This window comes from Emys orbicularis, chromosome 24, assembly GCF_028017835.1.
Source record: "Emys orbicularis isolate rEmyOrb1 chromosome 24, rEmyOrb1.hap1, whole genome shotgun sequence".
Classification (NCBI taxonomy): domain Eukaryota; kingdom Metazoa; phylum Chordata; order Testudines; family Emydidae; genus Emys; species Emys orbicularis.
The window spans coordinates 10,713,837-10,739,594 of NC_088706.1; the positions used below are offsets into that span (position 1 = coordinate 10,713,837).

Consider the following 25,758-nt stretch of genomic DNA (forward strand, 5'->3'; position numbering starts at 1 on the left):
GCTTTGTGCAGGTGTGTCAGACAGCACTAAAGCAGAAAGGTGTTTGGTTTCACTGTAGCCTTAGAAGGACAGACGCCAAAACATCAAGGAGGATGGAAAGACAGATTCCGACCGACAGCTCCAAACTGGCCCCGTGGAACACGGAAGCCCAGGGAATTCACTCAGTCGGGTCAAAGTCGTAGCTCGGTCTGTGACAAGGTCAAGACTGGAAATTCTCACTGTGACAAAGGCTCTGACCGAGCCACCGGCCCCGGGCAGGCCTGGTGAGCAGCCAGGAAACTATTTACATCTCCAATGCCGATGATGCCAAAATCTGTGACCGATAAGGACACTTGAGCAGGGGACACCAGTGCCTCTGGGTCCCTGTCCAAATCCACACGGCCGGAAATTAAAGGCAACCCCTCGTTAATGTCTCCGGGGAGAGTGAAGTCCATAGTTATCGTCTCGCCGGAGCTCTGCAATGTCTCCTGCTTGTCTGCCAGGCCCGGTCCTGCCGGTGGCAGCTGGTAAAGCCCCATTTCCGAGGGGTTCACTGGATGCCGCGTGCAAGTGGCTGAGATGCCGCCCGAGGACGTGTCCTCTGCAGGGTCAAAGGAACAGTTTGTCTCTGAGGGAGTGCTGCACTCGTAACCCTGGCCCGATTCGCTCATGCTGCCCAAACTGCAGGCTGCGCTCTCCACGCTCAGAGGCTCTGCACGGCACAAGGGGCGGAGGAGGAACAGAGAGACAGGGTGAGGAGAGCAGGTGAGAGAAAGCTAGAGTGAGTCCATTGTACACACATGCAGATAACACTGTACAGGGTCTTATTCACATCCGCTGACCAGAACCATCTAGTTAGACTGTACGTGGCCATGATCACTCGCTCCTTCATGGTATCGGCCGAGATCCATCACAGTTTATCACTGTTATTGCTACTGTTTGCCAGAAGCTGGGAATGGGCAACAGGGGATGGATCACTTGATGATTACCTGTTCTGTTCATTCCCTCTGAAGCACCTGGCATTGGCCACTGTCAGCAGACAGGATACTGGGCTGGATGGACCATTGGTATGACCCAGTATGGCCGTTCTTATGTGGTTCCCATGTGTGGGATGCACGTGGGGAGGCGGGGAAGACAGTTCATTGGGGGGGGGGGGGGGGGACACACGACATCAGTGCTTCTATGGAAATTCAGATGATCCTGCGATGTGACTCTCCAAGATGCGCCTGATGCTGGGAACACCCACCCCCAAACACACACCAGGGTGTTTTCCCCTGGATGTGGATACACAAAGCCCCAGGTTTGTTAGGAGATGGTAAGAGAGGCAGATTATTCCCCACTCCTTTACATTCTCCCCAGAGCTCACCCTTAGCGCTAAATTCCCAAAAGCGGTTTCTCAGCCTCATGCTCTGACAGTGGGATGGGCTGATTTAGCGAAAGACAAGGCCCCTCCCTTAGCCCTGAGCCCTTTCCTGCTGTGCTGGTGTCTGCTCAATGGTTCCCCCAGGACCTGGTTCCAACCATTGGAATTTAAGGAGCTGCGATAACAGGTGCACATCTGCAAATATGCCATGGGAAGTCATGAGAGAGGACAAACGGAAACTCCGTACCCCAGAGCAGTGGGAAGGAGAGGCCTCCATCCTCCAGCTCTGGCACTAGAGGAAGGCAAAGGAGTTACCTGCACTCTCAATTGCCAGGTGATCTTGATTGAAGTGAGAGTCCAGGCAGCTGGTGGCAGAGGGAATCGGTGGGGAGTTCCGAGAGCGGGTGGCATTTTCCGCCTCGGCCCCGTCCAAGTCGTTATCCACGTAATCCCTGCAGGGGGAGAGACGATGCTGTGACCATCCACTCCGTGGGGTTAAGCAGGTGGGGGAAATCAACAACCCTCCCTAACACACTGCCATGGGACAACGCAGGAGGTAACGTGGTTGTTCTCAGCACCCCGCACAGGGCGCAATCGGCAACAGGCTTGCTGTGCGGAAAACATCCTTCCCCTCAAGGTCTATGGGGCCCCTTCTGTTCCTGCATGGGCACAACCCCCCCTGAAACCAGTGGAGCTAAACCAGTGCATGTGAAATCAGAATTGGGCCCTCTCAGGTTCCAACACTTGCTGAACTCTGCAATCCCGAAGAACTACACTTCTCTGCCTCCCACAGCGAACTCAATGGGCAAACACTCTCCCCAGTGAGCCGGCCACTGCCCAGAACTGCTGTCACAGCCTGCTGCGGCGTCAGCGTGCTGGCAGACAGAGCTGGGTGGGAAATGGCTTTCCGGTCCCTGGAAAATTGTCAAGATTTTGAAATTTTTTCTTATCCCAAAGTGGGACAAAAGGTCAACATCTCAAAAACATTTGCTAACCAACAAGCCGGGAAACGTTTGGGCTTGGGTCCAAAGTTTTGTTTTGACATTTTGTTTCAATTTCGACCTTTTTTAATTCCAAAAAAATGGTTTTTATTATAATGAGCTTGTAGTTCTATCCAAAAAAATCATTTAAAACAAAACCAGAATTTTTCGGTTAAAAAATAAATAAATGCCAAAACGGGACGTTTCGACAATTTTGACCCCCCCCCCTTCCAATTTTTCGAACGGAGACACTTGCCCAATCCTACCATTTCCCACTAAGTTTCAGTTGTGATTAGTTGTTTTCCAACAAAAAACATTTCCTGGAAAAAATGCCCACCCAGCGCTACTGGCAAACGGCTGCTTTCCTTTGTGGAGGGACAGTGGGCTACCCTCTGTATGTGCATCTGTTGGCCTGCCACCCCCCAGGACCCTCCTGACTAGAAGACCTTCCATCTCATGAGGTTTATGGTGGGGAGCGCTATTGTAAGATCAAGGTCCCTGAAGCAGGGAGTGGGGCGAGACAGGGAGCCTCGCTGGGAAGTAACGTTTACTAATCTTAGTCTGAGAATATTCCACGCACGTGGCTCCAGGGTGGAGGACATACTTCTTCCTTCCGAAGCGAGTCTGCTGGGTGAAGTAGTCATAGCGCTCCGACTTCTTCCACATGTAATAGTACTCCACGCACTCTCCCACCGACCGGGTGCGGACCTACAGAGAACGATTAGTCAGAGTCCCTCCATAGAGCCCCGAGGGCTTTACGAAGAGTCAGTACCATCACCCCACTTTGTAGATGGGGAAAATGAAGTTCATTCAAGTGACTTGACCCAAGTCGCACGGTGAGTCAGTGGCAGGGACTGGAATCTCCTGACTCTCAGTCTTGTGCCCTATTCATTGGGCTACATGGCTCCACTTTCATCCCGAAGGATCCCACTGAACTCTACAAACGACCCACACCCTGCAATCACTGACTCCCAGAAACATCGCAAGGGTGAAGAGCGTTTGCAAAGCACTTTGAGATCCTCAGCTAGCCGGTGCTAATTATTAATAAATTAAGCCTTGCAATCTCTGATGGAAGTCAGTATTGTTTTCTCTGTAGTGCAGACGGGAGAAATCAAGCAGTGAACAGTGCTGATTACACGCACTGGACCCATGCACTCGACAACGGCCACACAGCAAATCAGTTGGGATTAGAATTTTTAGCAGTCCTAATTTCCCCAGATTAAGTAAGGTTTAGTATATTTTCCCAGCACTAACATGCACTCCTGCAGCTCCTCTCAGTCTGTGACCCAAGAACATGACGCTTTACCTTGTTCGCTTGTATAAGATGGAAGTTTTTTCCGTGGACTCTAAACCCGTGTTCAAAGTTTCTGCATTCTTCCTCGCTCCAGGCACAAAGCTCATCTGCAGCACAAGGAAACAGGATGTTAGGAGTTCCACAGAACCCCTGGGTTACTGAGAGACAGACAGACACACACATTCAGGGACTGCTGGAGTTGCAGAAGGAATCTGGACACTTGGGATACAACATGCAAGAGAATCTAAACACTTGGGTCTCTCACCTCTGATGACCTTCACGTTGAATCGTAATCTCCGCAGTGCCTCTTCTGCATTGAAGTTACATTTAACCAGTTCATACAGAGCCTATGCAATGTAATAAAGACCTGCTGATTACATGCACTGGACGCGTATACCACTAACCAACTCAGCTGTGGATCACTGCATCTGCCCAGACAGCATGTTCTCTTCTGGAGCCACCTATCTACACCACCCCACTTCGACCGTCAGGAAGGATTGCTCCACAGTTCGAGGCTCTAAATGATAAAGCACGGGGCTATCCTGGGAGGAGCCTAGAGACAGTAGGTGTGCATGTGTCCTGAAACAGCTGTAATTAAAATACTAGTCTGAACGGGCCGGCTCAGCAAATGGTGGCAACACAACCCACATGGAGTATTTGAGGCAAGTCCCGAGCGCTCCTTTTGCTCCTCAACCCAGCGGGATGCAGTAGAAAGCAGCAGGCTCGGCAAGAAAGGTTCCCTCTGTCTGATTCTTGGAGCAGCAGTGATGGGCCCCAGAGGGAGATGTATCAGCTAGAAAGAAGGTCTCATTCACCCAGGGTCTTTGTGAGATCCGCTCCCTCCCCTCTGAAACAAACAAGCGATCAATTCTGAAACTCCCTGCTGATACTTCCTGCCCCCATGGCCAGTGCTACTTGACTTCTGTCCACAACACTGAGACAACAGAGAATTTGGTGACTCCCAGGCTCACCTGCTCATTGTCCTTCACCATCTCTCCTTCTGGCAGATTGGCACTGGAGACCTCCTCCCACCTCCGCTTAACTGCTCGGAACAAGAACTCTTCCACCTCCCTCTCGGGGAGGATGTTTGGGTCCCACAGCAGCTGATCTTCATTCTCGTAGGCTAATGGGAACATCAGGGCATGTCTGAAATGAGCTGGTCAATCAGAGAGCACCCTTGCTTTCAAGAGGTGGGCTGTGGGTGGATCAGAGAGGAAGTCTCTGGCTCCAGCCTGGCAGTTATGGTCAGATGGGAAGCTCAAGCTGCGAGTCCTTAGATCTGGAGCCAGGGTGTTTTCTCTCCTGAATCTGGAGAGTGTAGGGCTGCTGATCCCAGATTCCCCCTTTAGTCTGATTAGCCCAAGACTGCTGGCTGTCAGAGCACAGGGAAGGACTCTGTTTGCTCAGGCCTTTCCTGAAGGGGCGGCTGGGGAGACTTTTTGATGCTCAAGACTTCTCTAGGCTTATTAGAGGACATGCCAATTGATGCATGTGGTTTTATAAGGCCAGATTCTGCAGTGCCCCTTCCTGCACTGGGCATAGGAATGGGAGGGCAAAGGTGGCTTTAAGCAACCACTGTTTCTGTCAAATTCTGGCCTAGGCATCCCCCTAGCTGCTCCCACTCTCACACATTAGCACACGGCTGTATATTGTGCTCTAAGAACATAAGAGCGGCCACACTGGGTCAGACCAAAGATCCATCTAGCCCAGTATCCTGTCTACCGACAGTGACCAATGCCAGGTGCCCCAGAGGGAATGAACAGAACAGGTAATCATCAAGTGATCCATCCCCTGTCGCCCATTCCCAGCTTCTGGCAAACAGAGGCTAGGGACACCATCCCTGTCCATCCTGGCTAATAGCCATTGATGGCCCTATCCTCCATGAACTTATCTAGTTCTTTTTTTAACCCTGTTATAGTCTTGGCTTTCACAACATCCTCTGGCAAGCAGTTCCACAGGTTGACTGTGAGTTGTGTGAAGAAATACTTCCTTTTGTTTGTTTTAAACCTGCTGCCTATTAATTTCATTTGGTGATCCCTAGTTCTTGTGTTATGAGAAGGGGTAAATAACACTTCCTTATTTACTTTCTCCACACCAGTCATGATTTTATAGACCTCTATCATATCCCCCATTAGTCATTTCTTTTCCAAGCTGAAAAGTCCCAGTCTTATTAATCTCTCCTCATATAGCAGCCGTTCCATACCCTTAATCATTTTTGTTGCCCTTTTCGGAACCTTTTCCAATTCCAATATACCTTTTTTAAGATGGGGCGACCACATCTGCACGCAGTATTCAAGATGTGGGCGTATCATGGATTTATACAGAGGCAATATGATATTTTCTGTCTTATTATCTATCCCTTTCTCAATGAGTCCCAACATTCTGTTTGTTTTTTTGACTGCTGCTGCACACTGAGTGGATGTTTTCAGAGAACTATCCACAATGACTCCAAGATCTCTTTCCTGAGTGGTAACAACCAATTTAGACCCCATCATTTTATATGTATACTTGGGATTACGTTTTTCCAATGTGCATTACTTTGCATTTATCCACATTGAATTTCATCTGGCATTTTGTTGCCCAGTCACCCAGTTTTAAGAGATCCTTTTGTAGCTCTTTGCAGTCTGCCAGGGACTTAACTATCTTGAGCAATTTTGTATCATCTGCAAATTTTGCCAACTCACTGTTTACCCCTTTTTCCAGATCACTTACGAATATACTGAATAGGACTGGGCCCAGTACAGATCCCTAAGGGACAGCACTATTTACCTCTCTCATTTCTGAAAACTGACCATTTATTCCTATCCTTTGTTTCCTATCTTTTAACCACTTATACATTCACAGCAATGCGGACAATTGTTTAAATGAAAACAAAGCAAACAGAAACTTGCAATGAACTAAAACAACAGGCATGGAAACATTTCTATTCAGATATAAGGCTTGGTAACCACTGGCACCTAATATACTTTTTGTTTATTTATTTGTTTTTCAAGACAAAGGGCTTGATTCTCCTTGGCCCTTCACCTGGCACATTCATTTACACCAGGGCAAAGTGAGTGCAGAGAAGGTGTGGAATGCCATCCCCTTCTGATCTGGTTGCATTTTACATCCATTTTGCACTGGTGTTCACATGAAGCATATGGCGCAGGACAATGGAGAACGTGACCCAAGATCTATGGGCTGAGCACCCTCATCTCCCATTAACTTCAGTAGGAGCTAAGGGCACCCAGCGCCTTGTAGGATAGAGTCCTAAATTTGAGCTTAAAACTAGTAGGAAGTGAACCCTTTAAACTAACTTGCCCAGAGTCAGCCTGGCATAGAGAATGAGGGAGGAAGTGAGTCATTTCTAGAGAGCAGACTCCCGGCTAGCAGACTGCATCTCAGTTCCAACTAACGGGTGCAGAGTCTTGAGCTAATAAATGATTGGACACAATCTGAAAACCAAAACATTTCTCTGCTTCTGAGAGATCCTATCTAACTGGAAGTTGTGATCAGCACTGGGGATTCTGTATGAAAATGTATAGATAAATGATATCTCTTGCCAGTTTGTGAAATACAAATAAAATATCACGGCGAGGCACTAACTTTTCTTTGGCCATGTCTGAGACTCACATCCCCAACTTTTCCAAACTCAGACCAATCCATCAGAAATTTCACATGCTTGATATCGGGATTTTTCAAGAAAGTTTTGAGGCAAAAAAGACAAAGAGTTTGCCAGACACAGAGATTCAAATATAAGACCAATGGAAGGGGAGGAGCAGAATCCATCTCTGCATCCAACTTCTGAACCTACAATAAGTTCCTGTTGGTGATTATTTGTGAGACGTTCAGGGGTGGGGGTGGGGGAGCAAGTAAATTCTCAGTCTAAAAACTTTGTTCACTTGGAATTAAGCATGAAAACAATCTAACACAGTTGTTCAGGAACAAAATCAAGAGAACACTGTAGTTTTCTAAAAACAAAACCCACCTCAATTAGAAAGGCTGCAAAGTCAAGGTTTTAACAAAAACCCAAACACCGAAAATTATGGAAAATAAAATAATCTGAAAAATCTTAATTCTGCTGCACTTCACTGCCCTGAGAAATGCCAGAAACATAGAGACAATGTGACCCTCAAAGAACACAGGTGTCTATAAGAACCAATGGCTGGACGTTGAAGATAGACAAATTCAGAGTAGAGGTCAGGAGCAAATTTTTAGCAGGGAGGGTCATTAACCACTGTGGTTGAGTCTCCATCACTGGCAATTTTTAAATCAAAACTGGATGTTTTTCTAACACATCCATTCTAATTCCACCCCAGCTACTGGACTTGAAGCAGAAATAAATTCAGGGAAGTTCTATGGCCTGTGTTGTGCAAAAGATCTGACTAGATCACCACAATGGTCCCTTGAAGTCAATTAAACTATATTATCAGAGACTCCAAAAATTAAAGATGCCTTCGTACGCTACCTTAATTGTAACCTTGCAGTGATTACAAACTGCCAGATCATGTAAAGCAAACTGCACCTGGGTTTGCATTGCAAACAGCTAAGACTGCTGGCTCTTTTAGGGCCATGCGCAGTCCTGTGTAAAATACTGGATCACACTGTGAACTGTCGCACATTGGCGACAACTAATCCACCACCCTTTGCCTAAAAGCCCCACTTCTGTTTGGAGGAATGAGTATTGTTAGACATCATATCTAGAGATACAAACCTCAGCGACAGAGCCAACACTCTGTCAGCGGCTCAGATCAGTGGACCCCATATCCAGAAAAGATGCAGCACAAATGTTACAATCAGAGGAAGGAAGGGCTCTCACCTTTTTCACTGTGCCTGTTGAAGTGGAGGATAGGAACAGCAGCCTGGTACTGAGGTCCAACCATGATCTCCTGAAAACCGTCACAGAGAAGAGAATTAATACAAGGTTATGTGTTTGTACTGGAATCAACTCAGGGACCTGGTGATGAACGGAACTTAACCTGCCTCACTAAACACACTGGCGGACCACATTGTCCGTGTCCGCTCTAGGGGGATCCCTCCTATTCGTTAGAACAATTATGAAGGGGTTTTCAAACAAATTACAGTTTGCTGACCCTCTGATTTTAAGCCTGGTCTCACTGCTGAATATTTATATCAAGACCCTACATCATCTAAGGCTGCAGAGGAGAAGATGCAGCAGAGCTTCTTCAGCTTGCTGTGCGTCCAAAGAGGAGTCTACTCTCCTCTTCCACAAGATAGTTCTCCAAAGACCCATCCTGGGCATGCAACACTAGACCTCACCTCTCCTACGCTACGAGTTGCAGTTCTGAATTTTGAGGTACAGCATCCCCCTCGCTGTAAGCATAATCTCGGATACAGGCTGCACGGAGCATGTTTTAAGATACGTCTGCCATGGCCTTGCACAGAATGCAAGACCCAGAGTACAGGCGCCTGACATTGAGTTCCCCAAGAGGCACCCTGGGGTTGGGTCTCGTGGTCTCCTTGAGCTGCTCAGCTTTCTCACACTTGAATGCTGAGCATTAGCCCCCCAGGGAAGTGCGGTTGGCTCGGATCACTTACCTTCTTGCACTCGTTGGATGGGATGGAGTCCTCTTCGGAATCCTCTGCCGAGGAGGAAGCACATGGAGAAGAGCAGGGCTCTTTGTCTTCATCAGCCAGGAAGTTTGCTTTGAAGAAAGAGAAGTCACTTGTTCAGTTACAAGATGGCTAACACCCAGCCTCAATACCTCTAGATTCTCTCTCCTTCCCTCATTTCCCATCCTGGAGTTGTTTTGAGCCTGCTCCATTTATTCAGAACAACTTACCCAGGTTCTCTTCTTGCCACATGAGCAGTGATCATTCAGCGGAGCCAAGGCTCCCAAATTTTGCAGGATTAGGGGTAGAATCCCAATCAATCATTCCACACTGAGTTCTCCCTTGCTTTGGCTCCCTACAAACCCCCATTATTAAAGTCCGAGGAACATAGGAATTGCCATACTAGACTGGACCATTGGTTCTACTAATCTGCAACATCCCCTTCAAGATCAGACCACTGGTCCTTCTGCTCAGGAATTCTTCCTGCTGTCATACCCGATGAGACCAATGGTCTCGCTACTCAGAGAGCGGATGCTGCGGAGGGAGCATCTGGCAGCGATATTTCTCAGGAAGGCAAAAAACCTCAACATCCCATGCACTTCACCAGTTGTGTAGTTGCCCCAAAAGTCCACGCTGGACAGAAGTTCTCCCTGCCCTGAGGCTATGAGCTGCAGCTGGAGAGCATTGCTTCCTGACCCTACAGCTGATCAGTTCACACCCTGAACCATAAAATTCAACTCCCCTTATCACTACGGCCTAATTCTGTCTGTGCCTGGCAGTAACATCAGGAGGGCTGAGTTTATCTCCAGCTCCCAGGACCAACCTCAAAAGCTGCTACTTCAGGAATTTCAGTAACCAAAAATTTAAAAATTATTTTAAAAATTGGCCTTTTCTCCTGAGCCACCTCCAAGTACAAAAGGTCCGTTAGAAATCAGGGACACATACAGCTAGGCTGGTTTGGGAAAAGGTCCGACGCATCGTGGGACGTGACGGACGGAGTCAGGTCGTCGGCTGAAGACTGCGTCTCCTCCTCTTCTTCCCCTGAAAGCAAATCCTTCGCTATTTGTTCCTTTTAACAACAACAAGAAAGTGAAAAATGTTTTTAAATTTAAAAAAAAAAGGGAGGGGAGGCCTAGATTAAACCATCCCTGGCCAAGATCCCTTCCTCCGTGCATCTCCTCCACCCCACAGGCACTTCCCTTAGACCTTCCTTACCCACACCCCCAAAAGGCTGTTTCCTTACAGGCCCGCTGGGAGAGTCAAGAGGAGAGTGGCTTCCTGCAGATGCTACAGGGAGAAAGGGTAAGGAGCACTTTCTGCAGAGCCCATCCAGAGGGGGAGACTTTCAGAGGGACTGGCAGGGAATAAACTTTCAGTGGCTCTTATGCAGAGGGGCAGGACTCCTGGCTTCCCTGGGAACAGAGGGTGATCGATTCACACCACACGCAGAAGAGGAGGGATCTACATTTCAAATAGGGCTTGTAGTTTGTTGCTCTTTGTAACAATTACTCTTTCTTTAGTCTCCTCTGAATTTCCTGTTTGTGTTCGCACCTCTGCAGCTGACATTCCCTGTTGCACTTTGGGATCAGTGGGTTAGCCAATTCCCACCTGCTGGAATTCAAGAGTCTTCAATATACTAGACCCCTGAATGAGGGACCCAGTAGACGCTTCCTGTTCTAGACTCAACACCAACCTGGGGTGCACTACTTGATCCCCTTGCTAGTAGCTAGCACGTGACCACAAAGTTGCCCTTACCTTATCCAGGGTCATGTCCGGCAGGTTGCGAGGGATGTCATTGCTCTCGCTGTCCTGCTCCGAGATCGGATCAGATGCCTCATAGCCGTAAAGTGCAAGCAGCTCCTCGAATGGCATTTCACTGCTCTGAGCGAGAGGAGGACAAAGCTTCATCAGGAATGGAACAACCACCGAGTACAACACCAGCTGCAGTAAACAGAGATATGCAGAGGCAGTCAGGGCAGCTCTGCTCCCCTGGGGGCTGGCTCTGATCTGTCTTTGGCGCTGCTCTACGATGCAGGAAACCAAAAGGTATTGACTAACGGGGCTATGACAATCTGTACTTCCCCAAGCTGTGGACAAACCTGGGAAATTATCCCAAAGCAACAGATTCAAGGGTGGCTTTTTTACACTGGGTTTTCATGCTGGTGAAGAGGTTCCAGTTAACAGCCCTGGAGACTAGTTCCCTGTATTTACCCAGAGAACAGGGCAGCACAACGGTCTCATATGTAATACTGACACTGACCTGAAGGTACAGTCTCTGTCAGAGAAGGATGCTCACACTCTACACCCTACTGAATTCTTGGCCTCTTGACTGCCCACAAGGGAGCCAATAGATACACCAGCGTTTTCTGAGAAACTGACACCTGTCTATCGTGAAGTGGACGGCACAACAACAACTCATTTCACATGGCCCAGACAGCCAACAGCTTTTCGTCACCAGGGATGCAGACTGGATTTGAACTGGCAACCCAGAGTGTGGAGGGCTCCGGGGCTCATGACTGGTCCCTTGGGCAAGCTGATCCCTCACATCCAAATGTCAAAGTACAGCCTTATGCTTAGGAGACTTAAATATAATGCACAGCCAGGCGATCTCCCTGAGTGCTGGCCCAGTGGAGACATTTCATCTCAATTCTCTGTCAAGATAGACAAGAAATCCAACAGATAATTCCCCTTCCCCCTCCCTTGCTGCCTTTACCTGAGATGCACTGAAACTCTTTTCCAGCTCTTCTAAAGACTTTTCTTTCTCTTGCGTATCGTCTTCCTCCTCCCTCTCTTCTCGTACACCATAGTTCTGTGATAGGATCTCAGCTAGGGTGAATCGGTGGTCAGATGAGCCCATTGACACAACTGCAGGGATTAGAAAGTTGGCCATTAGCCACGCTTGACCCCAGATCACAGCAACAAAATTTGGAGAGACTCCGGGCTGGTCTATCCTATTGCTTAAGTTGATGTAACTTACATCACTCAGGGGTGTGAAAAAGACACTCCCGAGTGACGTAAGTTACATTGACCTAAGCGCTGTCCACACCAGCGCTATGTCAGTGGGAGATGCTCTTCTGCCGACATAGCTTCCACCAGTAATTATGCCGACGGGAGAGCTGCCTCCTGTCGGCATAGCGTGTGCATAGCGTCGGCATACCGATGCAGCTGTGCCAATGTAGCGCTGTAATATAGACTTGCCCCCCAGTGTGTGTGTGTGTGTGTGTGTGTGTGTGTGCACATGCACACGTGTGTGCTTAAGTTCATGTGCATGCCCAGAAGATGTCAGGGGGAAGAGACTAGATGGAGGAGAAATGAGAGTGGCGTGGGGAAAAAACAAACATAAGCACACTCAAGCTGTTGGTACCTGCTGCAGTCTGAAGTCCAGGCTCTCCAGGACATAGGTTGTGGGCTGGGTACGGAACCACCCTCGGACTCTGCCTGCCGACCGAGGCCTTCAAAAAGAAACAAACACGGATGAGAAAAAGTATCAGGGGGTAGCCGTGTTAGTCTGTATCCACAAAAACAACAAGGAGTCTGGTAGCACCTTAGTCTTTAAGGTGCCACCGGACTCCTTGTTGTTTTTATGGATGAGAAACATCTTCCTAATAATGTGACACATCTCCAGCCCCCAAATGCAATTCACTTAGTTTAAAAACCAAGTAAAAAGAGCTTCTGATCAGGTGTACTCAAGGAACCACGCCCCCAAGCCTCCCCTGCCCTGTATTTTTCATATTCCCTTCAGAATCCCTAAGTGCGTACATGGGTGCCTCTTCGTCATCCCATCACTGATATCTGTTCTCTCACCAGTTTATTTGAGAACCAAAGTCCTTAGGACTTATATTGCCATGAAAGGAGATTGTAGCCTGCTACAAACTTTATTCTAAAAGCAAATGGCCCTTTTGTTTGAATGTGGCACTTCCTTAAACTCTGAGCAACCCATCAGAGGTAGAATTAGAAATTATCTGACCACCAAGAAGGACATCTGACCACGTGCTTCTCGTCTTCCCCCATTCCAAAGCACTTAAAAGACTCAGAATGGTCATGAATGGCATTAACAGCTGAGCAGGCTGGGAGGAAATCCAATGGTTGCAAGCAGCAAGGGTAAGATGGATAATGGATAGGACAGGTGGATGTGAGTGAAGGCATCTGCTGTCCGGCAGTCAGTGTTCAGTCAGAAGTTCAAGCAGCGATGTGGGTTGAAGTCCAGGTAACAATCCAGAACGCCTGTTATTTCTGGATTGCTGTATATTTGTTAGGTCTAGGAAGGGAGCAAATGAGTAATCAACTGACTCAATCATGTTGACTAAGAGAGCATCATAGCTGTGGAACAGAACTGTGGTGTCAGTCCCCAAACTGGCATTACTACATTTTAATTAATACATATCATGGCCCTGATCCTGGGAAGTGCTTAGCATTCTCAACATCCATTCAGTCAATGAGAGTTGTGGGCATTCAGCACTTTGCAGGACTGGACTTCAGTAGCTTATTTTGTTAAGAAAGCAAAGCATCAGTTGAAATCAAAATGGGAGACCCTCCCTCCCCCACTCTAAATGAGACAAAGTACATATTCTCACTCACACACACAAGGCTATCCAGCCAGATATCAGGTTGCTGGCTTAGAACTAATGCCTCCAAGTCTTAAACATCTGTAAATCTGGTAGTAGTGCTGGTTATTTTGTAGAAATAATGATGGTGATGATTTTTTACGACTGATGACCTAGGAGGTAGTGGGGTATTGTCATGAGAGATCCAAGAGCTGAAGCAACCTTGGAACTACTGCTCCTTTGTCTAGGCACAATGCAAAGAGAATGCCTTTAGCCTCAAGTGAAACATGCAATGTGTATTGCAATTCACCATCCCCCAGTGTCTGATTATAGAGCAACAAAATCCTCTTGAGACTATCTTGGCTTCTTGCAGAAATAGCCCAGTACCTGTGTGTGCTAAGAGAAAGGAGGAGTTTCTGAGATAATAAAGGAGAAAGGGGTGAAAAGATTTAGGACCGCCTCTGTTCTGAGATTGGGCATTTCTGTGTTTTCTGCACTTGGGAAGATGGCTCCATATCTCAGAAAAGGGGGATTGATGGGGCATGATGAAGAACAAGACTATTTTAATAGATATCCTTCCCATAAATAACCTTGGTTGTATGAAGATGATCAAGGTGTGATCTACAATCATTCACTCTGTAGGTTTGGGCACATAACTCAATGTAGTCTTCCATTTCCTGAGACAATCTACTTACTGACTGTACTACCTCACAGAGAAAATGTGTTCAAAATGTTTCAAAGATGAAAGTTTCTACTAAGTAATATTGTTCAGTTAACAAATGGTGGTTGGAAAAGATGTCAATCAGAACACTGGATAAATGAGGATACATTATATCGAAGACCATTAGGCGAAATGAGGAGTAACATTAGTAATAGTAAATAAGATACAAACTAATACTTATTAATATCTTCAGGTTAATGAGGATGAAGAAAGACTCAAAGCTGAAGTAGTAACAGGACATTACTGGACATGGAAACTGCCTGTGCTGAAAATCACCATGAAGACAATGGTAATAATGAAAGTAAATCAAATCACAATGGTGTATGTGGATTGAGAAGGGACCAAAGAGATGGCAGGCAGAGCCAATGGCCAATTCTTACATCCTAACATAGACATGGATGAAGCTGGAGCATACAGATGGCCGATACCATAATTATTTTTGGATCTGAAAGACTACGTAACGGAAGTCCAGGCAGAGCCAAGCAATGGGGGAAGAAGCAAGATCAGACTCAAATGTGTAGATAGTGACCGCGCGGAGGGAAATGTTCTTGGTTGAACTGACTGTTAATGGCATGCGATGTAAAATTATCTCTCTAAAGTTAGAGAGAGCTGCCATCTGACGCTTAAAATCCTGTCAGTTAGGGAGTAGAAAACCCAACAGCATTACATGGGTCAGAAAAACTGACGTAGATGGCCCCAAGGTATGAATGGCTACATCTCAGTCAAGAATGGTACTTAGACACAATGCTGTAGATGCTTCTGTCATTTGTGATGCTGATAGTTCTGATCACCTTCCAAAATTCATGGTGGTCATCTCAGATTATTCCCATAGCGCCCGAGACTATGCTGAAGTTGGCTCTGCTGCCTGCAAAACTGGAGGGCTACCTGGATTGGCAGCTTCTCGCTACACAAATTGCTGCTTCTTTTGCCTGAAACTGACCCTCCTCGCACAGCATTTATGAACACAGCCGCTGGCTAATCAGTCTTAAAAGACTCTAGCATCCCTTCCCTGATTCCAGAGTCAAGATTCCAGGAACTCCATTAAAGATACAGCAACCGTGATTTTTCAGAAATGCAGGGATTTTTCCATGCAGTAGTGGATTTCATGCCCCGTCAAAGATGTTCAAGTGCAACGGTGATTGTGTGTATGTCCAGAGCACTAGCACAGAAAACACCTAAGGCAAGAACTATTCTCACAAGAAAGCGAGACAAAGAGAAAGAGGAGGGTTTCCCTTCCGATTTCATTGCTTTAATAACAGTGATGATTTTCCAAGCCAGTTTAGGCCATTCCCCTGGCCAGGTGAAGTGTATCTGTTAGTGCCGGCACATTACAGAACTGCTCCTTGTTGCTCCTGTCTTGTGCACATTCCTTGATGTTTTGGGGAAAGAGTGCTGCTGGCTATTTCCCATTGAGCAAAGGTGAATGTCTGAATCTCACTCATTTTGTAACCTCCACACAGTGAGTTTTTCTCTGCAAGTCCATAAAATTAACGATGGAAAAGACATATTAGGCCATCCGGTCCATCTTCCGCCCAGGTAACAATTGCTGGCATTGGTCACAATTTCATTGTGGTGATCCCACATATAGCAAATCTAGTTTGTGGGATGTTAACTGGCCCCAAATTACCCTTGGGATGCACATCTCACCATAGGGACATCGTCACAGTGCTCCGGGACGTCATCTCCATGCCACGTGCTGGGGTGAACTTGATGATGCTGTGGTGAAGTCTCAAAATGATGTTTCAGAACAAACATGGTAATGCAACAGGGATGCTGCATCCAAGGGCCATTGTGATTGACAAGATGTAGTGGGGACAGTCTCCCACCAATAGCGACAACTCCCTGATGTGACATGTTGGTGCAACCGTTGTCGTGTGACATGAATTACCTCCTGTTGTGATGGAGAGGATGCCTCCATGAGTGGTGCTCAAGAAAAGCTTGCAATGCAACAGGTGGGCCTCTTGATGGCTTCTCAATGCTAGTCTCCCAAGTCAGCGTCACAATAAGGATCTTGCAGTGTGACATCCCGATGCCCCATGTAACCGGTGTGACGCAACGGGGATGATGTTTCAAAGTGACATCAAGACAGAACGGGGGATGACATCACAGTGCGATGCCCCAGCGTAAGCGTGGTAACACCTCTGCACGACACAATGACACACTGCACGAGTGCCAAGTCCCTCCCATTGAACCATCTGATGTACATGACAACCTCCCCCACACCTCCATCCACCCATGCTGCCCTTCCTAGCCATTGCCCCCACGTTCTTACTCCATCCCCTTTTGCCCCAATGCCCCCTACCCCCAGCCGCCGCCTCCCACCCCTGCCCACAGCTCTTTCTGCCTCCCTCCAACCTCCGCTGCTCCCCATGCCCACAGCTTTTGCTGCGCCTCTCCAGTCCCTGATGATCTAGCTTCCTCCTAGACCTCCCATGCCCCACAGCCCCAGCTACCAACTCCAGCCCCTACTGGTACCCAGCCCAAGATGCCCTGGCTACCCTCCACCCCTAGCCCCATATGCCCCAGCCACCTCCCCAGCCCCTGCTCCCTCCAAGTCCCTGCTGCCCCAGCTACCCTGCAGCTCCTACTTCCCCCAGTCTCAGATGCCACCCAGCCCCAGCCCAGCTACCCCTCACCCCCAGATCTCCCTGCCCCAGATGCCCCCCAGTCCCAGCCCAGCTACCCCCCCACACCCATCCCTGCCCCCGCAGACCCTGCTGCCCCCTACTGGCCCCCAGCCCTTGATGCCCCAGCTCGCCCCCCCCCCAGGCCCTCCTGTCCGGCCTGGGGCCTAGGCCACGGAGCAGCCTTCGGGCCCGGGGCTGGGGGGGGGGGTCCCTATAAGCCCCCCCCCACCGGGTATGTGGGGGGGGTCCCGAGTGGCGACCGCCCCTCCCCCGCCGGGGCCCCGCCTCCCGGCAGGGGGGCCCGACGGGGTGATGGGGGGAGGTTTGGCCCCAGCTCTGCCCCCCCCGTTCCCCCCTCCCCCCGGCGCACTCACCTCCGCCATGGCCGTGTGTGGAGCGGGGACGGGCGGGACGGGCGGGGGAGCCCCGGATGCGGGGCCGCCCGCTCATTGGCTGCGGCGCCCGGGAGGGAGGGGGAAGGCGGCGCGGGGGGGTGTAGATGAGACGGGGCGGGGGGGGTGAAGTGATGGGGAGGGGGCACGTGGGGCGGGGGAGTCAAGGGGAGGGGGGGGTCCTGTGCGGGGAGGGGTTAGAGCAGGGGGTAGGGTAAGGGGCGGGGGGGGGGTGAAGTAACGGAGGAGGGGACAGGGGGAGGGGGAGGCTGGAGTGGGGGGAGGCTGGGGTGGGGGGCTGGGGGGTCAGGAAGGGGGAGGCTGGAGTGGGGGTTGGAGGGGTCAGGGAGGGGGAGGCTGGGGTGGGGGGTTAGAGGATGGATGGAGAGAGCGGCAAGGGATGAAGTGATGGGGAGGGGTCAGGGAGGGGAAGGCTGGAGTGGGGGAAGGCTGGGGTGGGGGGTTGGAGGGGTTAGGGGGAGGGAGGCTGGGGTGGGGGGGTTGGAGGGGTCAGGGAGGGGAAGGCTGGAGTGGGGGGAGGCTGGAGTGGGGGGTTGGAGGGGTGGGGGTTAGAGGAGGATAGAGCGGCAAGGGATGAAGTGATGTGGTGGGGGCAGGGGGAGGGAGGGGATAAATGGGGCAGGGGCATCAAGGGAAGGAATAGGTGCTGTGAGGGGATGGAGTTAAAGGAAGGTGGCTGGGACAAAGTGTGGGGGGGTTAGGAATGAGAAGGTTGGAGGGGGAATCTGGGTTGGGGGGTTGCAGGGAGCAAGCTGGGACGAGGGTTGGGGGCAGGGAGGGGAAGGCTGCGGTGGGGAGTTGGGGGGACAGGGAGGGGGAGATTGGATGGGGTTCAAGGAGGGAATCTGAAGTTGGTGGGTTGGAGATGGAGGTTGGCTAACGGGTTGTAGGAGGAAGTGACGGGGAGGCTAGAATGAATTCGGTTAGAGATGCAGGCATGGGGATGGAAGGGGTTACGATGATCTGAAAAAAAGAGGCCGAGCGTCTCAGGAATAGAGGGACTGGGGCAATGAGGGAAACGGGGAGAAGAGAGAGAGGTTCAGGGCACGGCTTGGATGCTAAAGGGATACAAACTCGCACTTAGTGGCAGTTTGCAGGCCAGGAAGTGTGTTCAGATAAAGACTGGAGGCCTTTCTGGAGGTTATACTTTAGCCTAGCACAAGTTTTTGGCCTCAATACAGAAGTACCTGGATGAAATGTAATGGCTTGTGTTATCCAAGGAGTCAGACTAGATGATCTAACGGTCCCTTCTGTGACTTAGACTCTATGATTAATAACAAGCCAAAGAGACTGAGGTGGATCTGGAGGGCTGGGTGCATAATTGAAGTTTGAAGGGGCAGTTTTCAACGGCTGAAGAATTGGGGGTTGTTTGCAGTCTTGACAAGGGTTCTGTAGATAGTTGACAGGACCATGGGGCAGTTTACCTCATTAGGGAGAGGATAAAACGGGGGTATTTTATCAAAACAATTAGAGGTAGGAGCAGATTTTTAGATCATGTCCATCCCCTATCTTACCCTAGCAGCATTGAGATTTAAACAGAAACAGCCTGTGAAAATAAGTTGTCTGGAAAGGTCAGAAAAAATTATCTTCTGAAGTTAGGGCCTAATCCTGGAAAATCCCCAGCATCTTCCGCTTCCAATGACTGCAATGAAAATTGAGCATTCTCAGCACCTTTCCCACATGTAAGATGCCGTTCTATTCAGTGGAGTGCCCAAACACAGGCCACTAGGCTGAGTGGAGTTTATTTTGCAGCGGCATCTCTGAAAATGCCACCTTCTTTGAACCAGAGTGGGCTTTACATTTGGAACAATTCAAGTTGAGAGAGAAATCTGGTGCTTTCAGTCTTGTGGAATTGCTCTTCCTAGGGCCACCAGCTAGAGGACAGTGGGAGACCCTGATTAGAGATCCAAGCTGGATTGTGGTGTTGCTGGGGGCTGGATATGAACACTCTAATTTTCTGTTATGGGACCATATTCATCCCTGGTGCAGCTTCACTGATTTTGGCCCATGAATCTGAGTGACCTTTGGGCTACCATTTTGATTCAAACTTTGAAATTAATGAGTCCATTTCAAAAGGCCAGTATGAACTTTAGAGGGCTTTAGAGGTATTAGCTGATGGGTGTGGGAAATATTTTTATATGTTGTTTTCTGGTAACACAATGTAGGTAGGCATTGTCCACAGACACAGGGAGACACAAGGACCAACTGTTCATAATCTTGCATTTTGTGTATACTTGTGAGTGTAAAAGTCTACCAGCACCATGGTGAGTGCAGATTTCTGATTTGCTAGCATTTTATACCCACTTTTCACTAGTGTAAAGGGCAGCAGAAGGTGCTACGCAGTGGAGAATCAAACCCGTCAGTTCTCTGACCTTACAATCTAAGGCCTTCTGTACATGAGAAAATTGTAATCAGTTTTAGAAACAAGTTTAGTTAAATCGGTTTAACTACCTTGCTTGAACACTCTTCTTCCAGATGCCATGTACCAAATCTACTTACCAATTTAAGCTAAATAGTTGCAACACACTCTGAAACTCAGTGTGTCTTTGTTTAGACAAGTGCTAACATTTTCTAAAGCACCTAAGTGACATAGGTGCCTAAGTTTCATTGAAAGTCAATGTGACTTAGGCTCCTAAATCACTTAAGCAGTTCTGAAAATATTACCCAAGGCTTGAGGAGAATAATAACAACTATCCCTGGCTCTTCGATCTCAAAGGAGTATCATGGAAGTATCATTATCCCCATTCTACAGAGGGGGAAACTGAGGCCCGGGGTGGTGAAGTGACTTGCCCAGGGTAATCCAGTAGGCCGGTGGCAGATCCCTAGTCTCCACACCAGCCATTAGGCCGCGTTGCAACAGGTGGGAGAGGGATATTAGCACAGTATGTACAATTTATATATACACACTCTGTACATTTTTATACATAGAATATATTTTATTCTAAATATAGTCTACTTTAAAGTAGTGGGGGAAAGGATAATGGTTAATTGAACTAGAAGGAGAGCACAGAAGAGATAGGTTAGTTGGGGTGCATATCTGAAGGATATTCCTATCTTAAGGTGACATGCTATTCAATGGTTTCTTGCGGTGGCCGTGCTAGGAGTCAGCTGCCAGCTGTTACATAGATCCTTTAAGTTCTTTTTAATATGGTCATGACCTACAGACTTCCATGGCAAAACCATCCAATGCAGTCAGTACTTGTTTAATGCCATGCATCTCCAAGGCTTTCTGTAGCCAGCGGGCCCTGCAAAGGGACCCCTGAATCCCTCTGTCATGGAGTCACCGGGGCGATGCTCTGGAACTACTCCATACGAAGCCAGCCAGGACTCTGGGGGAGCCTCCTCTCTCTGAGCAGACTGTCTCCAGGGCAAGAAGCTTACACAGCTTCTACCTTCCTGGGTCTGACCTCGGAACATTCAGCATCCCCTTCCACACCATGTGCTTCCCGCAGTGAGTCCACCCAGGCAGGGCTCTTGGAGAAGCCAAAGGGCCCTGCACCCCAACTCCACAGTCAGATGTGACTCTCAGCCAATGTAAAACGGAAGGTTTATTAGTCGACAGGAACACAGCGTAGGACAGAACTTGTTAGCACAGAAATCCGTTACTTTCAGCCAAGTCCATCTTGCGGGGAGGGGAGCCCAGAGCCAGGGTTCTGGCCCTGCCTCTGCGCCCCAAGCCAGCCGAGACTGACTTGCTTCCAGCTGCCTGTCCCCTGCCCTGCCTGTTGCTCTTCCTCCAGCCTTTGTCTTGCTTCCCGGACCAAGAGTCACCTGGTCGCATTCCCCTCCTGGGTCTCAGGTTATAAAGGGGCGGCCATAGCATACATGCAGGGAGTAGCCCCTGCCAAAGTCACTCACCCTTATTCCCATCACCTAGACATTGGTGCAATACACAGGGAAACTGAGGTACACACAGCATTCATGCAAAACAGTAAGACTCACATAGGTTCACGTACAACATAACAATGGAAAAGCCCCACTTGGTCACATCCTCTGTGACTTACAATTGCAGCTAGAGGTCTCCTCGCAAGGGGTGTATTAATAAGGAGCCAGCACTGCTGGGGAGTAGTAGACGAGACATCACTCTGCATTCATCACCAATCTCGCCGTTTTCTGAAGGCTAGTCAAACGGTTTTGTTCAGGCTAGTCCAGCGTTGCCACACACAATAAAGATTCAGCTCCCAAGATGTACTTACGGAAGCTTTATTAGCATTTAGTTATTACAGAAGGACTTCATACCAGGCGTCCCAGCCATCTGCTCCTTGTTCATTTTCACTCATGCGTTTGAGCTCGGGAAGCAAAGCTTTTTCAAGTGTTTCTGAAGTGAGGGTGGTGGTCCTTGAGCCAAGCGCTAGAGCACTTCAGCAGATCTTTATCCCATGGCAGGGCAGATTGGTCTAGGTCTATTTGAAGGCCTCCACCAGATTACACACACTGTTTATTCAATCGAAAAAGCACCCAACCCCGTCTTGCTTCCAAACCCATTTCTAAAAGAATGGCTGCTTTCTCTCACTCCTGACCACGTTGTGTCTATGGGATTTTCACTGCGAAAGCAGAAGAGTCTGGATTTTGGAGCCAGACTACAGCTGGGGGACCTATTCCATTCCCTGAATTTAGCACCTTTTTCCTCTTTGTGATTTACCCAGGAATGGACTTATCAATTTTGTTTGTCATTCAAAGCGATCAGATGAATGGTTCATGGGGACATATTTCAGGCTGCAGGCCATTCACACACTATTTGCCATGCTATTGCTTTGAGAACTCGCTAGTTGGAATCTGCACGGTGGAGTCGGTCATCTGTGTCACACAGCATTGCTTCCACTCCTTGACTGATTGCCCCCTAAACCTGCAAAGTGCATGCAAGCTGTCTGTGCAAGCACACCAAGGGGCGGGGGGGGGGGGGGAATACCCGTGCAAATAGACATTCACCTTTTGACATTTTCCCTTTCCAGGAATATTCTTGCAAACTAAATTTTGCTGGCACAAATGTTTGAATAGAAGGGGGTGTAGGTACCACGTGAGCAGATTCACAAGTTGTATTGCAATTAATACTCCTCTGCAGCATTCACCCAGTTGTACCAAGGAGGTGGGTGCTGCAGCGAGACACGATACTCCTCCTGCCACCCCAGTGATAGCCCTGCCAGTTTTCACCTTGTATTTAATGACTGCAAAGCCAATAGCTGGGTTGGCATTCTCAGAGTGTCTGTGCTTGTGTGTGGGGCGGACAGTGGGGGACTTCCACCCAACAATTCCCTTCCCCAGCATGCGAGCGACTGCCGTCACAGTCAGCACATGCAGCGACTTCCAGCCTCCAGCTACCTACCGCGACGGATCCTGAACACACGGGGCACCACGCCGAGCTGTGCTGCACAACGTTTAATGTGCAAGCCAAGGCAGTCAAAGCCAGTGCCGGAGAGCCCAAGAACTTACTACCTCTTTTTTCTTACTCTTTGAGGGATACTAAGTTCCTGCAGACGGGGACTCGCCTCTGCGTGCAGGGCAGCACCGGAGATCCGGTACGGGTTGTAGCCCTCATAGATCTGTTTGCGGACCTTGGGTCGGGCGAGCTCAGAGAGCCTAGCAGACAGGACGGCATTCCTGACGCCCGCAGACACGGCCCACCGGACCGGTTTGTCATGGAGATAGGACGGATGTTCTGTTTTCGGCCCTGCGAGAGCAGAGGGGAAAGAGAGCAAATGCTTCGTGTTTTAATCTGAGGCTCAACACTGGGAAATTTCTTGAGGTTTCTGTATTCCGCTGGAATATATACTTTTAGTTAAGCTGATCCTAAGTGTCTCTAGCCCCTTCCCTGTGAGGATCTCAAGGCATATTACAAACATTCATTCGTTAAGCTTCACAGCACCCCAGTGAGGCAGGTGTGTTACCCTTATTTTGTGGATGGAGGAACAGAGGCACTGAAGGGCCCAAGGCCACGCGTTAACTCAACTGCAGAGCTTGATTCTAGAACCTAGATCTTCCGTCCCCCTCAGTTCTGTGCTCTAACCACTAGACAACGCTCCTCACCACAGGAATAACACTCCGCACCGATATAGTGCATTCGTTCTACCGACACTGACTAATCCAGCCTGAACGCGAGATGCGACATTTTAAAATGGGGAGGGATAGCTCAGTGGTTTGCGCATTGGCCTACTGAACCCAGGGTTGTGAATTCAATCCTTAAGGGGGCCATTTAGGGATCTGGGGCAAAAATCTGTCTGGGGTTTGGGCCCGCTTTGAGCAGGGGGTTGGACTAGATGACCTCCTGAGGTCCCTTCCAACCCTGATATTCTATGAAAACCACTTGCTGTCAAGAGACACTGGCTAAGACCTGAGGGTGAAGTGGGGAGGAGCTCTGAGCCATCTCCTGAGCAGAAGGGACTGGTTCTGATTTGGCTTCTGGGTTTGATCATTGGCAGCTTATTCCCCAGTGACACAGGCAGCACCTCCTCTGCCTCTCTGATTGAGGAAGGAAGGGATTCGGAGGCAGGCAGGAGAAGCTACACAGCCTTGGGAGGACACACAACGAGCTTTGTTTGGAAAGTTGGCTTCCCCAAGACCCAGATATTTCTCTAAAAGATTTATTTCTTTTGCTGCACAGCCCCCAGCAGAAACTACCTGTAGGCGAAAGGCCTGTGACTGTCAACAAGGAGGGAAGTACGGTCTCTTACGGGCTAAGTATTCAGTCCTGGTGAATTGTGTGATGCTTCGTGGAGGCGTGGATGGGGCGTCCAGCTTGGCTGAGAAGTCCCGTTTCTTTGGTTTAGCCAGATGGGTGGTTCGTTCCCGGGCAGCAGCAGTCATGGCTCCTTTGCTCACCTGAAACCACAATGCTTAGACTTAGGATCGGGTCAGGTTTGAATTCCTCCAGCTCCCCCGGCTGTCAATATTTTAAAGAAATGAAACTTTTCAGTCTTGCGTAGCATAACCTCGAACTTCCCTGATGGTGCACGGGGTGGCCATTTGGAATTATATATCCTCAGCGGGGTCAGATCTCCGGGCTGAAACAACACTCAGCACTCATCACTAGTGTGACAGGAAACTTTCACCAAGCAGTATAAGGCCTATGACATACCCGTGGACAGTTCTGACTCCATCCAGCAGAAGGCAGTGCTGTGTACACACACACGGCTTATGACTAGACCACCATACCAGGGCAGCTAGGAGACTCTATACCTAGCCAATGACTTACTGTGTGACAACAGGTAAGTAACTCAACTCAGACAGGAAACTGGGTAAAGGGAAAAATAAAAACAAAGAGAAGCAACTTCTCGCAAAAACCAGGTGTTGCTTTAGTGCCGAGTTTTCCAGAGGCAAGAGAAAAATGGAACATAAACACGAGCTGCAAGTTTCCAAGATTATAGTTACTTTGGGCAAACAGCAGCAGACGTCACATTAATGTAGCAGCTACCCATGCATGTAACGTGTGAAACTTTGCTATGCATGGATATGACGACATGCCGGCTGCCATGTGTCCCTCTTCATGCCCCTTTCTTCCCCCCCACCTCCCAAGATACCCCATACTTTTAAATCTGGTGGGAATCAGCTGCAAAGGGGCTTGCTCAGAGACTTTCAAACATTAAATGGAGATTATGTTTGCTTGGGGTTTATTTGTCAGCAAAGCATCATGCATACCTGGGGCCCTGTAGAACTAATGACTTGTGGGCTACGCTGTATGTCGCTGTTAACTGCTAATATGCTCTTTGTTATTTGGCCCTATGGCCCAATTCTCTTCCTACAGGATATGAAGGGCCTGATTCTTCCTTGCCTTGCATCTACCAGTGCCGAGTGAGTGTGAAACGCTATGCCTAGCAGAGCAGAGCCCCATCATTAGGGCTTCTACATGCTACAGGAATACAAATAATACCACATCGGAAAGGGGACATGGCATGGTCTTGTGGCTAGGGTCTTGGGAATGGGAGTCAGGAGATCTGGGTTCTCTTCCTGGTTTTGCTACAGACCCGCAGCGACACCTTGGACAAATCGCTTCACCGTTCTTTGCCTCAGTTTCCCCTTCCACCCCATTGTCTGAAAGCTCTTCCGGGCAGGGACCTTCTTTCACCGTGTGTCTGTGCAGCTCAGTTGGGGGTCTCTCGGTGCTACTGTAATAGAAGTAGTTAGTGATACTAATAGTTTTACATCCGCTTTGCACTGGTGCAAATGAATGTGCAAGGCAGAGACCAGCAGTGAATCAGGGCCATCATCATCATCAGTGGGAGTTACTCCTACCCTGCGGCAGGAGAATTGGAGATCGTAGAGGCTGATGGTCGAAAATGTTACGGCTGAT

The 25,758-nt window shown here is 49.0% G+C and overlaps 1 protein-coding gene across 1 annotated transcript; it reads right to left on the reverse strand.

Annotated features, from left to right (window-relative positions):
• Nucleotides 1–215: 215 nt before the first annotated feature.
• Nucleotides 216–12,026, reverse strand: MIER2 (MIER family member 2). The gene is made up of 11 exons (XM_065422268.1): nt 11,883–12,026; nt 10,925–11,110; nt 10,115–10,238; nt 9,155–9,261; nt 8,415–8,484; nt 4,588–4,739; nt 3,882–3,963; nt 3,629–3,723; nt 2,903–3,030; nt 1,658–1,794; nt 216–691 (listed from the first exon to the last, which is right to left on the reverse strand). The coding sequence occupies exons 1-11, from the start codon at nt 12,024–12,026 to the stop codon at nt 216–218; spliced, it is 1,701 nt and encodes a 566-aa protein (XP_065278340.1).
• Nucleotides 12,027–25,758: the final 13,732 nt, after the last annotated feature.